Source organism: Hippichthys cyanospilos, chromosome 16, assembly GCF_059441005.1.
Source record: "Hippichthys cyanospilos isolate Australia breed blue-spotted pipefish chromosome 16, RoL_Hcya_1.0, whole genome shotgun sequence".
In the NCBI taxonomy this organism is placed as follows: domain Eukaryota; kingdom Metazoa; phylum Chordata; class Actinopteri; order Syngnathiformes; family Syngnathidae; genus Hippichthys; species Hippichthys cyanospilos.
In genome coordinates this window covers 14,908,893-14,926,523 of record NC_142384.1, presented here as the reverse complement: position 1 = coordinate 14,926,523, position 17,631 = coordinate 14,908,893, and the positions used below count along the sequence as shown (strand labels likewise).

Genomic DNA, 17,631 nt, shown 5'->3' with positions numbered 1-17,631 from the left:
TCAATCAGTACCAAATAAAAATAGACAAATGGTGAAGGCTGATTACTGTATTTATTTTTTTCCCAGACAAAGGTTTGATGTAATGTTCTCATTGCATGCTAGGAATTCATACCAATGATTGTTTCTCTTCTATCTCAATTTGCTGCTGTGAATAGCATTAGCATACTAGCGATTAACCATTAAGGTCAACAAACGCTAACTACCATCTAACTGACACCTAGCTAACGTTATATGTACATTGGACATGTAATATTGTCATCACTTAAAAATGATGCTTCCGCAATATTCCAAACTTGCAAGTGGAGATCCCTGTTAGCTGCTATGAGGTCAATAACTTCCTGTTTGTCATCCTCTTCTTCTCCTTGACGAGCAGACTGAGCAGGTTTCACGCTTGACTTGGACATTAGCCAACAAGTACTCAATAACATTGTCAAAGTCATCAAAGTTAGAAGGTTCAAAGGTTCTTGCTGGGTCCTAACGCATGCCTCAATGTAGTCAAATGATGTTCCTGGGGACTATATAAACAAATAAAAGAAGAAAGATACACGAGGTAATCTTTTTATGCAATATAGCCAGTCATAGTATTGTTGTTTTTACAGTCCAGCTTGTTCATACTCAGCAATTTTGCATAAAATCTTTCAACGTGGTTCTTACAAGAAATCCAACAGGGTGAAGAGCCCCGGGGATCCTCGGGGTGACAAGTCATGTCGTTACCATGTCCTAACCAGAAAGTCTTATTTCAAATATTTCAGTCTCAGCTCAGCTCGTTTTGTCTCCATTATGCATGTTCTCCCTGTCAAGGATTCTCCGATTTTTGGTCACTATACAAAAACATGCATGTTAGCTAGCTTGGACTGTCACGATAATTATAATCTTGGTTTGTCGTTTGATGTGGAAAACATTGCCACGGTAGTTTTTGGGACTCTAAATGTTCATTTGCTTGTTTACTTTACTTCACGCCAGGACCTCAAATACGAACTTCAGAATTGACAGCATGTCCATGCATCTTACAGTAAATTTATCATCCAGAAAAAAATGATTGACAGCTCTAATGTTAGGTAAATTGTAGACTTTCATCTTTAAAAGGTATGAAGGTGAGTTTCTGGTTGGGTGTGATTGAATAAATTCTCCTGTGGGCGGCTCCAATTTCCCTGAGATTCCTTCCAGAAGAACATTAGAACATCGATGGTTGCAAACTGATACTTCATGTACAGAAACACCTTCTAGATTATACTCAACCTTTCCATGTGACAAGATACACGGCACATTGACACGTTACCGGGGCGGTATCCTCAAAGGCACCCTTGACATTATACCGTTTACATGGGTTTGGTAATGTTATCCAATAATTGGCCCTTGAGGGTACATCGGCGTCGAATGAACATTGCAGATTAGAAGTAGACGAGACAGAATAGTATTGGACACTCTTCCCTAATAGAATCGGTCACTTTAAATTCGTGATATATTTGCTTGACGTGTGAAGAAGTGGAATGAGTGCATGGAATAGCTTCATTTTCTATGCCTAAATATCGTAATTAGATGATGGGGAATATGGGTTGTCTTTTCTGAATATTATGATCGGAATTGTAAAATTCTACCCAAGCTTGCAGCCTTTTTGTTATTGGAATGAATGAAAACCACATTTGCAGTTGTGTCACTTTTGCGTTTGGCTTGGACGCGCTCCACTTTTGATGCAGCGGCCGGCAGCGGCGCTTCGAGCCTCTTTTCATTTCGCGCTCTCTATATTGCACTCTGCTACTTTTCATCTCATCTTAGTAAACGCTGTGCACCGGTGTGACATCTGTTAATCGATGGCAACACTCAAGCTGTTGGCTCGCCGTCATCGAGCGACCGTGGCGGCAGACAGAGAGGGAATTAGTTTGTAATCTCCAAAATGTTGCGGTCTCGAAAGCGCTATACGAATAGGTGAATGTCGTTAGTTATCTTCCAACGTATGACCGACGGCCTAATCGAAATGCGAGTGCGTGCGTGCGCTCGTCCCGAACGCGCGGCTGAAGGTTGACAGTCGCCCGATGACTCGGATTGGCTGTTGTGTACCATTTTGATACTGTTGGGTTTAAAAAGCTTTGGCAGCCGCGGAGGAAGTCTGTCACGGCAGCACGCACAGAGAGAGCGAGGGGAGACGGGGATGCGCCAGTGTGCAAGTGCAGAAAATAGAAAGAGCGCACACACCGCAGTAAATAAGCTTGACGAGAGGAAGATTTTACAAAGGGAAAATAACGGAACCGAAACTATCCATGCGATCTTTACGTTCGTCTTTCTACACGGCTTATCCTGTGCAGGGTGGCAGTTCTTCAAGGATTAATATAATACAACATTAAATAGCATTTAAAGTGTGTCGTAGAGAAAATCTTTCGCAAAGCATGGATAAGGCAACCGCGTCAAAAGAGTGACGCAAGGACTTTTGGCAGAATGCGGCAAATGACATCGGGACTATTATAACACTCAAAGGACTTAATTGGATAGATGAGAGGAAAGGTCACATTGGGTGACAGAGCACACAGTGGACTTGAAGAAGTCACACTGTCTGCTCCGCTGTGTTGGTGGGCGCTGCATGAGTTGATCATGCTGCCTTCTTTGAAAGGCATTCTTGAATCAATTCCCACGGGCCTTAATGATGTGTCACATCCGTCAGGCAAAATACTGTCACGACCAATTCAAATTGAAATTGACAGTTTTCAAACCTTGGTTTGGGGGGGAAAAAAAGGCCTCATTTTGTTCTGCAGGCTTTTTATTTTTTTTTTACTTTTATTTTATATAAAACAAATCAACCCCCCAAAATAAATCCTAATATAGAGGGAAATAAATTAAAATAATAAAAAAAAAAAATCTAACTTGTTCACCGAGTTTTCGAGAAGCTAAACCTGTTAGATAAAACTAATTTTTGCATCCAACACAACTTGATGCAGCTCTGCTTACCTTTGGCATTCACATAATGAACAGGGGTCCACCAAATGCAGCCATTATGTACGTTTTTGTATCTCGGGTGGATTAGTCGGAAAATGGCCCTGAATCTTCACCCGGTTTAGCTGATCATATGAACTCCTGTCGAGAAACTTGAAGTGGGGGTGGCTTTTGTGTAAATTAATTTGTACTGTACTTACCTAGCAGAACAGTTCACTCATAAATACATGTCTTCAAAAAATAAGTACAAAACAAAAGATTTAAGTGCTTGTTGTGTTTGACACTTAATTGATGGTCAGGCACTGTAGAGAGCCAACAATTGGTCGAGGTTAGCCCGAGCTCAGAGGTGATGCGACATCATGAGGGAGCGTCTCTCCGCATGAACATTATTACAGTCATTGAGACTGTAACAGATGGGGAGGTGGCGTGCTGAGAAGATGGGGGATTCGGGAGGTGGGAAAAGACAAGAGAATGCAAATTCTGCCCATGTCTTTGTGCGTGGTCCAACATGCGCCGTAGTGCAGACAGCGCCGTCGCCGTCACGCCAATAAAAGAGATTTCGAATTAGAATTTTCATCCCGTTTGTTGAGGAGGAGGAATTGTGTATACAGGGTGGTCCGCGTGCAAGACGGAGCACTTAAGCCCTCTTATGTTTTACCCTCTTCATTTATTTTCGGAATAAGTCCCCTGAAAATGTGTGTTTTATCTGTTTGGGCGCCATTGCCCGCGCGCACCTGCTGCTGTGGAATTCGGGGAAGCGCAAAGATATAGGGAAGCTCATCCTTGCCGCGGATGGGCTGGGACTGGGAAGGGGCGGGGGACTGGGGAGGGATATGGTGAGGGTGGTCTTTTCACTGACAGTGACTGAGAACCAGCTTTTATCGCGTTGCGAGCAAAAGCACACACAAAGCACTCGCACTCTATTTCCCTTTCACTCTCTCACCCTTTGCTCCTTCCGTGCCCTCGTGGGATCATTTGCTTCCATGCTTCGCTTCTTTCCAGGGCCTGGAAACTGTTGTAAGGTTAAATGCGCGCTTGGCCCACGCTTTGTGGATGTGACGTATCCTCGTAGAGCTGAGATCAATCGTAACATCTTGGGTGAGGAGGGTAGGGGAAGTCCTGATTGATAGGTTAATGTGACACGTTGTGTTATGAAAGTGCATGAGGGAACTGGAAATGTGCTTGAATTTGATCCTCTCAGAATATACGCAGTCATAGTTCTAATAGAAGGTATTCATTGACAGCGTATGTAATTTGATACATCGGTCCTCTCTTGTGAATTTACATCAATTAAGGGTGATCACAATATAGGAACGCTACTTTTAAACAAGTTGATAACAAGTAAAGAATGGGTCAAATCCATTGTCGTGTCTGTTTGAGAAGAAATCATTAACAATATGTAACAATATGCTTGCTGTTGTGTCTGTGGCGTAGAATCAATCCATGCAAATTATAAATACTACAGATTTTTAGCATTTTCTCTCTTATTTCACTCATATTTTGTGCTTTGTCTATGTAGACAAGGGTGGCATCATATGAAAGAATGTTTTTTATCCCTTAATTTGAGTTACAAGTATGTAATGTATGTTGTAGTATGTATGGCTTTCTTCCCCACCGTGAGCAACACTGCCATCATATGGTCACAGTTCATCACTACAGTGCTCAATTGTCTTACCAATAAAATAAGCAATAGTCAAGGGTGTCAGCTACACTTTGAAAAAAAACATATTTGAGAATTCTCACCATTGGCGCACAACGTAAGTATTGTAAAAGATGAGAATTTTAAGAATGTTTTTGCAGGTCTCAGCAAATTTAAATGAAGGTTTTTTTAATGCTGTGACAGGAACAGGTCATTTTCTCTTTTCAAATTAAGAGCAAATTATTTGGCAGCAACCAAGTTTTTTGCAAAATTGTTTCACGGTGACTCAAAGTGTTGTTTGCTTTTATTCTGTTCAACTTGTATGGAGGGCATTGTGGCACAATTTTCCAGCAGATGAGCCAGAATTAAGGCGGATAATGTTCCATCTTCTGGAGCTGCTGAATAAAATACACCTTGAGGTAACACTACAAGCGTAGGTTAAATGTTTAATAAATCAGACACAGATGGCACGGTGCTCTTTTTTAAGCCCTTTTTTTCCATCCAAAAACGTTTTGCGTTGATTAGGGAGTACTTGCTTGAGGATAATATTTCACAGGGGGTATGTCATTGAAAAATGGTTGAGAACCACTGGTATCGACAGAATATTTAACGCAGCTCTTAGCGCCTAACTGACCTAATGAACTGTATGAAGGTTTCCCAGCTTGCTATCGGAGTAGTCAATATAAAATACCCTTGACCGCTGTCGGTGCCATGACCGCTTTGGAATATTTGCAACGGACTCATGTAGTGCTTCGCGTTCAATATAACGGCAGTAATTACTTAGACATCATCGGAAATGCGTTAAAATTCCAAAGGCTAAACGTAGCGGCACGCAGCATGATGACGTTTTGACCTCACAACCTCAGGTGCTCACACAACATCATTTTGTTGTCAGGTGGCATCTCAGTAGCTTGTAGCATGCAGATACTGAATACTGATACCTGTTTACATTAGAAATGCGTAGCGTGTCCCGTGCATGGAATCCATTTGGGTCGTATCCGCGTCTTAGTTAAGTATCCAGTCTGGCCGTCGATTTATGATAAAATAACAAACGACTAAACTCAGTACTGTACAAGCAAATGTGGGTTACACCTACTGTGTAATGCGGATACATTTGAAATGCTTGTTCTGCCTCTTCGGGAACATGTAACGACTTTAGGAATGAGACATGAAAAACTAGGCGAGCGCGGAGTTTCCTCTCGGGACGTCGAGGACGCATCCCAGCCCGTCAAATCACTTCACCGAGCAATACATTTCCTGAAAAATCCACCAGCCTGCCTGCTTTGCTCTCTGTAGTCTAGCCATGCGACACGTACAAACGCACACATACACACTCGCGCGCACACACAGAAAGGACTATTACCATTCGATAAGAAGCAGGGGCACAAACAGGAGCGGCAGGAGCATCAGACTGCAGAGGCCCCTTAGTGGCTCATCTGCTAAACTTAGAGCGGAAATGGGCCACTGAGAAATAATCTGTGGAGACCATTGTGTCAAGACGTGGACTAAAACACTGCTCTTCTTCTGTCTTTATGTAGTTCTTTAGGATGGTGCATTGCAAGCTTTTATTCAATGACCTAAAAATTAAGTCTTTTCAGCCAAGACCACAGCCAAAGTATTTTTTTAATGAAAAAATGTTTTTAAAAACATGTTATGCCATCCATCTCTGTTTAAAAAACAAACAAAAACAAAACAAACTTTGTAAACACATTTGTGCTCTTGTTTCTTGGAGCAGTTGTTCTCAAAGTGGGATCCGTGAAATCATTTGGGTGTTTTGGAAATGATTTAGTTTATCTTTTAATAGTTACAGATTTGTGCTTTGTTCGGCTTATTCTTTGTTTTTGGCGCCGCCTCTGGCCGCTGTTGATAGTGCATTGATCTGCATCTGGACACAGACAATTAATCAAAAAATATATATTATTTTATTCATTTGATTTGATTTTATATTAAATTGTGAAAGTATTCATCACTCTTCAATAAGACAACTGTGTCAGACTGTCAGCATCAAAGTGCGCAGTCATTTATGTCAATGGCGCTAGTTTATTTGGAGCAAATAAGCGAGTGGCTTATTTATGCTAGGCTCAACTAAAATGGAACTCGATTCACCAGTATACTTTGCCTGTGCTGTACGTCAATGTCATAATCATTCAAGTCATTTTTTGGTGCCGTGAATTGGCAATTGAATGTGATTTCATAACAAAATTCTGTTTGTTTTTTGTATGGAGAGCCGGGACCACCATTTTCGGTAGAAACACTCGTTAAGCTGTTACGCCGCAACATGCTACTGGTAATTTCAAAATAAAAACATTCCAACACTTTTATGTCCATGCTTCATTAGGTAATCTAAGACTTATTTTGAAGTCAGCCTTTTCAATGACATGCTTGCTGTCATGCAGACTGCAAACAACTGTTGCTGCAATTGGCTTGATGTTTTTTTTTTTTTTTTTTGAATCGCATTTACACTAATAAGCGGGATTCCTTTCACCCCTGAATGAGATTTGCTGATACGTCCAGAAACCTTGCTAAAATCTCTCGTTCCGCCTGAAGTGATTTCATGTACTTCCATTTGAGAACTGCAGCTTTAGGACACCATTTCGTCCTTTTACAATAGGGATCATGGTGAAGCCAAAATGAAAAAAAAAAAAATCAATGACAGCCTCTGAGCTTTAAATTAAGGTTAAAAAAATGCCTAAAATAGGGTCAGTGTTAATTAGCCAATGCTGTGATAAATGTGTGAGCTAATTAAGCGCGTATATGTTTGACTAAGGATAAGGAGGCTTCCATGATAAGAAAAGGGATGATAAGGTACAAGCAGCAGGGGGGAAAAAAAAACGAGCGAGAGGAGCCAGGGAACCGGACGCTTTTAATTGCAGTGGAGATAATACGTGCGCACGTGCAAAGCCCGGCACAGCGAGATGACGCGGGACAAAGGGAAATGAAGGAGAGGTCTCCTCATCAATACGTAATTTTAGCTCACATGCTGATGGGGCCGTGCGCGCGCGGGCATTATCGGAAATGAAAGCGCTTTGTGTACGTGTGCATCTCTACTCTCCGTGTGCTTGTGTGGATGCGAGTGAAAGAGCCAATGGCAAGTTTCTCCTGCTTACTGTCTTTTCAATTGCCTATATTCAAGTGAAGGCCAGCTGTTCCCCCTCCTTTTTCTCCCACTCAGCTTTCTTTTCAAGGCCCTCCAAGCTCTTGCCGCCCCGTCTCACTTTTCTCCCATTCCCTCTCGGGCTGGCTCCTCCCTCCATCACAAGCGCCACTAGTCCAGCGGTTCAAAGTTCAAAGGCTGCTTTATAGGTAGGATAGAAATATGCATCGCTCAAAAACCTCCAAGCGGTAGACGGCGTCGGGCGCTGATTTTAGATTTGATCTAAATTGGCATTAGGTGTGAATGTTTACCTGTCTCTGGTTCCACTTTGGAATCGTGGGTGAACCCTGCCTCTCACCGGAAGTCAGCTGGGATAACCCAAATTAGCATAAGTGGAATAGAAAGCGTGCGCGCGTATTTCAGAGTGAATTGGATTTCGGATTATTTCTTTCGCACTTGGTGATTGCGCCCTGTGTGTGTAATTGAAATATCGAAGTTATTGACTGGCTGCCCTCTAAGCCAAATAACTACTCCAGGAGTGTATGGGGGTGCTCATTTGGATGTCGTGGGGCAGAGATTACAGCACAGCAGTCACACCAAGGCCTGTCATACATGAATACACATAAAAATGCATACCAACAAAAAACTGACAAATAAAGACACCGGTTTGAGTTACTATGCTGTTGAGCTACATTCACACAGCGGGGCTTAATGCTTATTTTGGATTTTTACTTTGAGGTGGTTCCAAATGTGACCTGTGCAAATGTTAAATGGCCCAAAACTGTCCCGCATGGACATTGAGGACACCGTGCTGTCACACGCAATGAGCGTGAGAGAAAGAGACTTAATACACCTCGCTCTGCCTCCGTTGAGTTGTCTGCTATTGTTGATTAGTTTTTTTCATAGCAGCTCCTGCCTTTTTGAGCGCATGATTGTGGCATTTGTCTCTCGTTGGTCATGTGCAGGTCGGACGAAAGTGAACTGGCCATGTTTTTTGAGGTACAATTTGGGATGTTGTTTTATTGTCACATGTTTTTGCTCCTTTTTTGTTTTTTACTTTGAGATATGAGTGACAATTTGAAAAGTCCACTCACCCTACATGAAAAATCAGTTTGTGGCGGGAAGCTAGCTTGCTTCAGAAAAGAAGGAAGGAAGGACGATACATTAGCTACAGTCGAGTTGTGGTTCGACATTTTCTGTGTTGGCAGAGGTTTGTGCTTTTCGCTTCAGCCAACGTCCATACTTCCTTAAGAGTTGATTGGTTGTTTTTGCTCTGTTTTCTGACCAGAATCATCCCGTCTCCACTTTCTTCTTCCTGAATGTTTGTCTTACATACGGGTGGACATGCGCATACACGCTGGCGGATGTCCCTTCTTTGCTCTGTGGGTCCACACCGGATCACAGCCGAGTGCCAGCTTGGCCTTATCCTCCCTATTTATTCCATTGTCACATTGTCCTTTGCCTCTGTCCCTCCGGAGGCATCACACCTCATCTAGCTCCTCCCAGCTTCAGCCACAACTCAATCTTTCATTCTCTCCTTCCTCTCACACCCTCTTTTATCTTCACTCTCATCCGTTCTCTCTTTTATACACTCATCTTTCTCCCATAACCGCACCGGCCATTTATCCCACCATTGTGGGCAGCTTTGTTTTCTGTGTATTCAATCGGGTGCCGCGTGTCAACCGAAAAGGACTCAGAAGCGAATCCAAGGCTGGCCGGAGTCCCGAATCCAGCCGAGTGACTCTCCGGACCCGCCGCCCCCCTCTGGGAATTTTAATACTCGCTAATCGATCACATTGTGCCAACAGGAGGTGCTAATGCGGCCGGAGCCTAATTATTGTTGCTGTAAATGAAGAGAGAGGTGTTTTGCGGCACTTTATTTTTCCACAAGGTTCCTTGCGCTCAAACCGCATTCCATCAGCAAATTTCTTGTTTGCCAGACCGCCTTTTCCACCCATTGGCTTTTTGGGACCCAGTATTAGTCTTAATTATGTATTTTTCTTAAAGGCTAATGGAAATGCGCCTCTGTGTTATACAGCACATTAATACCGCTTCTAAGAATAGTACTAAAGAGAGGAACCAGAAGAAACAATGGGGCAACAGGAGTGTGAACGTCTGGAATTTCAATTATAACTGTGACCTGGAAGACATTGCACAAATGCGAGAGCAGAGCTAAGGCTCGAGATGGATGATTAGGACGCAGTAGGATAAAAAGTAGAGGAGCAAATGGATTCTGGTTAGCAAAGAGACATGACTGCAACATCAGCACGCGCATCATTATTTCATGATTTTCCAACACAAACTCATTTGGCAAGTGAGATGCGCTTGTTCCGCGTTTCACACGGCACATCATAATGACATGCTTCCGACCTCACGTGTGCGGCACGCAGCATTGATTGCTCCCACCTCGATGCGATGGCCCTGATCTCATTAATGCAGGAACAAGGTAGCGCGTCAAGCTGTGCGCATCCCCAGGGAAGGGCAGGTTAGCGTTTGATGTGGGGAGAAGCTGGAAGATGGGCCTAAGAAGCCAAAGAGATTTCAATAACCTGTCATCTGGATTGTTATTCACAAGACAGACTCACTCACTCACTTAATACAGTATAGTGAGTCCCACCTCTGTTTTCGTGCATTTTTTCAAGGCGGTAAAAGCACGCGACCACGATTCAGTCACTGTACGTCCCTTGGCAAGGATTAACGGCATTTATATTCTTCCATCTTGTTTTGAACAGCAAGTACTGTATTTTACGCACTATAAGGCGCACCCAAAAGCCTTAATTTTTTGAAAAAGCTGATGGTGCGCCTTATAATCGGGTGCGCCTTATATATGGATCGATATTGCGATTGGGATTCGTAGATGGGGAATGAAGTGATAAAGTAAGCTTTACCTGTTGTTTACAGTTGAACAAGGTTGGTCATATTGACGTTGAGTTATTATGCTATTGAGAGTTTAGAGTTATTATTTGAGTTATTATTGTTGTTACTTTGAGTATTACTATATTGTGATTGAAAAAAATATGTCATTAATTGAGGGTGCGCCTTATAATCCAGTGCGCCTTATAGTGCGGAAAATACGGTATTTCTTCTAAAATCCATCTTCATGAAAAAGCCTGTGGCAAATTACACTAAAAGAATACAGAGTTGTTATTTTATTCGAATGAATGAATTTTCGGCGGGCGTCGTTTTGTTGTAATCCGATATTGATGCATGTGGTGTAATTGTACTTTTGTCAACACCTGTCTTCTTTTTGATGAGTAAACGAGGACACCCTTAGACGTGAGCTTCTGTGGTAAACACCACTCCGCAGACATAAAGACTTAATGACCTTGGGTGCTTCTGGATCTAAGGACTTACTCCTGCACAGTATCAAGCTCACGTCACAGTCTTGTGGAAATCTCGGCTTGTCGCCTCCTCCTCTTCTGTCCAGATCAATATCCCCTTTCAACAGGGCTGGATATCCGCGTGTGATTGTCTCACACTTCACCTCCGCTCGCTTTAAGATTCTCCGCCGTCTCGTGTCTTCGGTCAGCTTCGGTGAATGGGGTGTCCTTGTGGGTCAAGATAATCTATACACGTGATCCACATTCAACACTTATATTCAAATCGCTTTTTCCCACAGAGGCCAGCTCACATAAACTGCTGAGAATGATGGATGGGAGTAGGAACAGGAGTTAGAAGTCCCCCGAATAAGCTTTACCCAGCCCCGTGTACAAACCGATTAGAGTCGTAAAGGCAACTAATGAAACTCGTGACTGCTATCATAACGAGCCACCGGTGTTCTCTATGAGCAGAAAACAACGACGGCTAATTTAATATTAGCACCTACGGCGTTACAAAAGCGCCACGCCATCCTTTAAGGTCGAGAACGGCATCGTGTGAAGTCAACGGCAGTAAATCAAACCTTGGGCCAAGTTGTCATCTCAGCTTGTCTTTCTCATTTACAGGACGACGACTCTATGTTCTTTCAATTCGGCCCCTCCATCGAGCAGCAAGCTTCAGTCATGCTCAACATCATGGAGGAATATGACTGGTACATCTTCTCCATCGTCACCACGTATTACCCTGGCTACCAGGACTTTGTCACCAAGGTAACGCTGCTCAGAACAAGATAGAGGACATTACTGCCATTACTGAAATGTAAATTATTTGTCCAGGCACCCCTATGCATGTGCAAATGGCCTTCCGTGGAGTAATCGAAACAATATATTGCAGGTTTCGAAGACAATAATCAACCCTTTTAGATCCCATTGTCCATCTGACTACGATTCATTTACGCCCATTCACATTTTCAGTCAATTAATTAACTCCACATTTCGGAACGTCCTAAATTTAAATACTGGTCCTCACCGTTCTTTCTTCCATGGATTGACTCCAGATTAATGCACACTTCTTCCACTCTTCCTCTGAAGTGTTCCAAAATTGATTGTCCGGGTCGATAATCATTTATTCCGTCTACCTCAATTGTGGAATGAGCTCTTGTCTTTCTAACGCTCACCATCTTCAAACCATAAAAAAATTAAATCTGGATAGAACATGACCGCTCATGTAGTGTTTTAAAAAACATTGAAAGGTATGAGTAACCATCAAAAAAAATTCAAACCAGCTAACCAATTTATGGAATATTTATGAATAAAATTGATGCATGCTTTTTTCATTTAGAGAGAACAAGAGGGAGTAGTAGGAGATAACTTTTGTAGTTCTTCCTACACCTCTTCAACATACGTATAAATTGTACTAAACTATTACAAGTTGTTATTCTGATTTTGTTTATTTTGATGCAATTTATGTAAATCAAATACTACTTTTTTCTGAGGTCACATATAACATGTTTCAGTATTTCCCCATGGTACATACATTTCCACTTTGTTCATACAGTTTAATGTATGCTCTAAAAACAGTTGAGTTAAAAAAAAAAACAATTTTAGCTTAAAGAGGACCCGCACAATATTTAAATAAATTTGAGCCAGTTCTTTGGGACAAAAATTGGTCGTTTTGTTACAGACCGTTTTATTACCCCTAAATTGATTATTTTTGACCCAACCGTTTTTAGACTCTATGCTTCAGAAAAAAAGACTTCAGGCGTGATTATAAAATATGAACAACTGGTCTTATTTTTCTGCCCCCCCCCCCCCCCCCCCCCCCCCCCCCCTCCAGATCCGAAGCACTATCGAGAACAGTTTTGTGGGCTGGGAACTGGAGGAAGTTTTACTTCTGGACATGTCGGTAGACGACGGCGATTCAAAGATTCAGAACCAGCTAAAGAAGCTCCAGAGTCCTGTCATTCTCCTGTACTGCACAAAAGAAGAGGCCAACACCATTTTCGAGGTGGCCCATTCGGTTGGGATTACCGGTTACGGCTACACGTGGATCGTGCCCTCCCTCATCGCCGGAGACACTGACGTGGTGCCCGCAGAGTTCCCAACAGGTAGGAAATGCTTATGCAAATGCAGGATTTCGAGACACAGCACCACTCTAAAGACTGAAAACTGAAATTGTCTTAAACACATTAAGAGGTCAAGAAATCCAAGCCATTACCTCTTTGAAAAGCACAGTTAAGAAATGAAAGTCATTTCCGCTGTTATTAGGCCAAAAGGCGCTTAAACACACACACACACACACACACACACACACACACACACACCTAGATTGAACAATAATCATCAAAATAGGCCTTAATCTCCCACTATTGTGTTCTCTGAGGTGAAGATGTTCGGAATCGAAGCGGTAGACCTTGCTCGGGACGTTGACTGAAACTGCAAACTTTGTTGTCGTTGCTTACCTCAATGAATGTATTTTATTATTATACAGGCAACTAACGTAAAGGTATACCTGCAGGCTAAAAGCAAAACCAAAACATTGTTGAGCCGCGTTCAACTCTTCAAAGCCAAGTTTAAAAATGTGTATCATTGAGTTTGTGTCTCTTCCACTTTATCACATTTGATATATGACCGTCTCAGTTATGCAAATCGCACAAGTTCCCTCTTGATTTATGTAACCACAGAGAAAATCGCGACCCACTCATGTGGTGCCTGGGTGATCTTTCAGTTAACGCTGAAATATTATGAGATGAATCATATCGGACATAATGACAGATAGAAGACTAAATGTTAGCTACTCGTTTAATGCATGACAAATCAAATATGGACTGCACCAGTATACATAATAAAAGGCATATCGATCATCTAAGCATATTAGACGGACAGACAGATGGACATTTTCCCCTAATAACGTAAATGAATGAACCAATATATTAGAAACCCCTTTCCTGTGATTCAGTTCAGTTCTGCCCGCCGCAAAATATAGCACCAGTAATAAGTAAGCGCTTAAAAAACATGAAACTCTCGTATTGGAACTCATCACAGTACAAAGGAGTTCCTAGCACCCTAATGCAATGTCTGAGGAGCTAATATTGTGCAGTGACCTAAAGTGCTCGAGTGTCAGGAGTAAGAGTTGCAGCAAAAAGGCTAGTCAAGCTATTACAATGTGACACGCTGCCGGGAACAACGTCAAAATAAAAGCATACCAAGGCATTTGTGTCTGGTATTTGGTAAACTAAGGTTTATTTTGAAGGCTTTCTCACAGCATTTCAGGCAGGGTTTACTGTCATTTAATATTTTTTGCTTCTTTTTTTTTTTTCAAGTAATTTTTTTAACCAAGGTACTCAAATTAATCTTTTCCGCCCTAGCCTGAATCAATTTCATCTTTCAATTGGCCAAGGTTATATTGGAACAGGAAGGATTAGTCAATAATTTTTACTTCTAAAATCACAGGGTGGGAGTACAATGAAGTCTTGAAATACACTATGAAGAAAATAGGTATTTTTATAAAGCGGCTTTTAGCGCAGCTGCAGCTTGACCCTCGAACATATTATTTCTGTAACTGTTATTTTCTATGTGGAAAAACATTCAACAAAGGTCCCACTGCTTGCTAATACTAATGTTTTTGGGCTCATTAGAATGTGCAATGGTAATTTCCATACAAGGCACATCTAATATGTGTGAAACACATATAATTCTCATGGGTAAGGCTCTGTGGGGGCTCTCTTCCCTACTCTTTACTTTCACCTCCATCCCTCCATATGCCTTCCGCCGTGACTTGAATTCTTCTGCTTTACTTCAATCTATTGCTTGTTTTTGCGTCCTTAGCATGCTCTTTTCGTGTCTCTCTACAGCTTCTTTCATTTTTCCTACTCTCCAGTCGAACGTTCACGTAGCATCACATAACCGTGCGTTCACTGACAAATGGAAATGACCTATGCAGAAAAAAAAGCTTGGCAGTTCATGCCCCCCTTCTTTACCGCTGACATGTGACATGACTGTGTTGTGACATTTTAAACATGCCCTCGCAGATGTAGGAATACATACACACACAAATGCCGGTTTCCTGGGTCCAGGCTGATACATCAAACGCATTTCTTTTACATCTCATGAAAAATGAAAGCCAAAGTAAAAGCAATAGCCAATGGATAGTAGCGAGCGCGTGTTGAAAACGTGTCAACAGCGCGTGGTCCTGGAGGAAGAGAGCTGTCAGCGGTGAGGTCCCCACGAGGGAGGCGCTTTGCCAGCCCGCCTGTCTATTTCTGAAAACTGACATGCTAGCGCACTGGCTGACATGCGGTCATACACTGTCACACGGATGCGGACAATCTGATGGAAAGGGAGCGGGGCAGATTAAAAGGCAAACTGAGAGACAGATAGCCCGATAAATTGTTTTGAAGGCCGTGCGGTCTTAGCTGAGAGCCGTGTGACCCCGATCCCAGAGGTGTTCGACAGAGCCCAAACAAGAAGATCACTTACAAGCTATTTCCTCAAGTCAGGAGGGCACTCGGAGCTTGACAATTGCAGATGGAGACGGTTCCCCTCCTCAAATGTTCTTCTTTGTGGCATCCAGGCATTGATTCTGACAGTGTGATCACCATATATCAGCGTTGCAGTATTTAAATCACAGCTCTCTCTTTCCCAATGGAATACAATCTATTTTTAACCGAATTTCAAATATTTGGTACATTATGAAATTTGTACCATGTTTAGTGCAGAAAAAATACATGAACATTCTTCTTGTTTGGAATTGCGCTTAGCTATTTTTAAAACCTCATCTTTAACTTTCTTGCATGATAATAAGGTAAAAAAAACAGTGATTGCCATTTAAATTTTTTTAAATGGCTGCTTGCATCAACTCTGCAAGCACTAGTGCTACTGTATTACTAGTCAATTGTCAAATTGCGCCGCATTTACTTGGATGTTCCCTGTGAAGCGCACAAGACTTAGAAATAAATCCTGTAAATAAGATGATATATTTTCAAAATATGAAATATTATCACTTGGAACCCTTTTTTTTTAACTAGTTATCCTGCAAGTGTAGTTGACATACACATCTAGAAAACTGGCCCTGAGTCCAAAATAGAATCTGAGTTCATTCACACATAAATTAATGTCTTAATATAAAACCAGGATTGTTTGTATTGTATGATGGGGCGGGTTAGGATTAGTGTTTTCTTTTAATACTTGTTATACCAGCATATTTAACATACTGTGGATCCTCTGAGGTGGTACACCATCTGTTCTGGCATGCCAGCCCGCCTCAGCATCATAACGCATTTATTATGGCATGCTTTTCGTTTAAACTTTGGTCAGAATTTGAAATTCAGGACACTGCTATCTGCGTGTGTGATAGCATAAGCGAACCTTCCACAATCCTGACAGCCAAAAATAATTTCAACATGATGTATCTTCTACGCTCCAATCAGCGTGTTGCAGAAGCCATTGTGTCATCAATTACTGCAGATTATTTGTCACGAGTTAATCAAATGAAGTCAATAACAGCAGATTATATCAATGGATCTCATCATCAAAATGGCAACTGCATTCTAATGGATGGAGCTAATTTTCTGAGCAAAGCAACCCCTCGCATTGTGTGCCTTTCAATTACGTCAGATTAATGCTACACTCTAAATACATCAGAAAATTAATCGACAAAATAGGTTTTGTTTGCATTCGAATGAAAAGTGACACCAGGTTGCTTATTTATTATAGTGGATGGATGGTGTGCATGTTATATAAAGAGCCTAAAAAAATGTGCTCCCGAAGCGACAGATTGTAGACAGAGAACAGCATTCAGTGGGATAAACAGGCGCACAGGAAATACAAAGGCTAACAAACAGAGAGTGACAGTGCTTCAGACTGACAGATGGACAAACAGAGCAAGGTGATAGATGCACAATGGCTGCGTAGTATATTCTGTCTCTTGGAAGCCGTTCAAAACATGTCCTCTCTGTTGGGTCCAAGAGAATGATCAACACTCTCTTCCTGTTCTGACTTTATCTGTCTGTGTTTCTTTTATGATCCTTCTCACCTCAGTCATCATCAACAAACTGTTCAGATTGCAATCCTTCCCTAACTTCTGCTCTGTTTAAACAAATTCTTCCGTCGCCTTCTGGAAGCTTCTGTCTTCGGCCGTGCCCCCGATTGATGTTTTTTTTTTTTTTTTGTTCTACCAAGGGTTGCTGTCCGTGTCCTATGACGAGTGGGACTACGGCTTGGAAGCCCGCGTCCGTGACGGTGTGGCTATTATAACCATGGCGACCTCCACCATGATGATGGACCGAGGACCCCACACCTTGCTCAAGTCTGAGTGCCATGGAGCTCCTGACAAGAAGACCCCAATCTCGGGCAACCCTAATGAAGTCCTCAGGTGAGTGATGCTGACGAGAGATTTTTTATTAGGTTTGAGCGCTTGTGTAACTTCAAAATTTGCTTGCAACAAAATTTAAAATGATGCAGGTACTTGTTATCTTAACAGTCAATAAGGATAAGGACACCGAAGTGGAAAAGAAAAAGTCTTAATTCACAAAAATCCAACGTAACCACAGTAAGCTTTGGAAACTAGACTCAGAAAACCAGACTTGGAAACTAGACTTGGAAAAGTACACTCTAAATTTTGGTAGACTGCTTGACGTGACAGTTTAAATCCTGGC

At 42.0% G+C, this 17,631-nt stretch overlaps 1 protein-coding gene across 1 annotated transcript in view; it reads left to right on the top strand.

The window, feature by feature from the left end:
* Window positions 1-17,631, top strand: part of grin2ba (glutamate receptor, ionotropic, N-methyl D-aspartate 2B, genome duplicate a) — a 100,405-nt gene that overhangs the window by 45,903 nt on the left and 36,871 nt on the right. Inside the window, exons 5-7 of the mRNA XM_088436870.1 lie at window positions 11,603-11,746; window positions 12,813-13,083; window positions 17,156-17,348. Of these exons, the coding sequence (XP_088292996.1) occupies window positions 11,603-11,746; window positions 12,813-13,083; window positions 17,156-17,348 (608 nt within the window). The remainder of the gene's footprint in view (window positions 1-11,602; window positions 11,747-12,812; window positions 13,084-17,155; window positions 17,349-17,631) is intronic.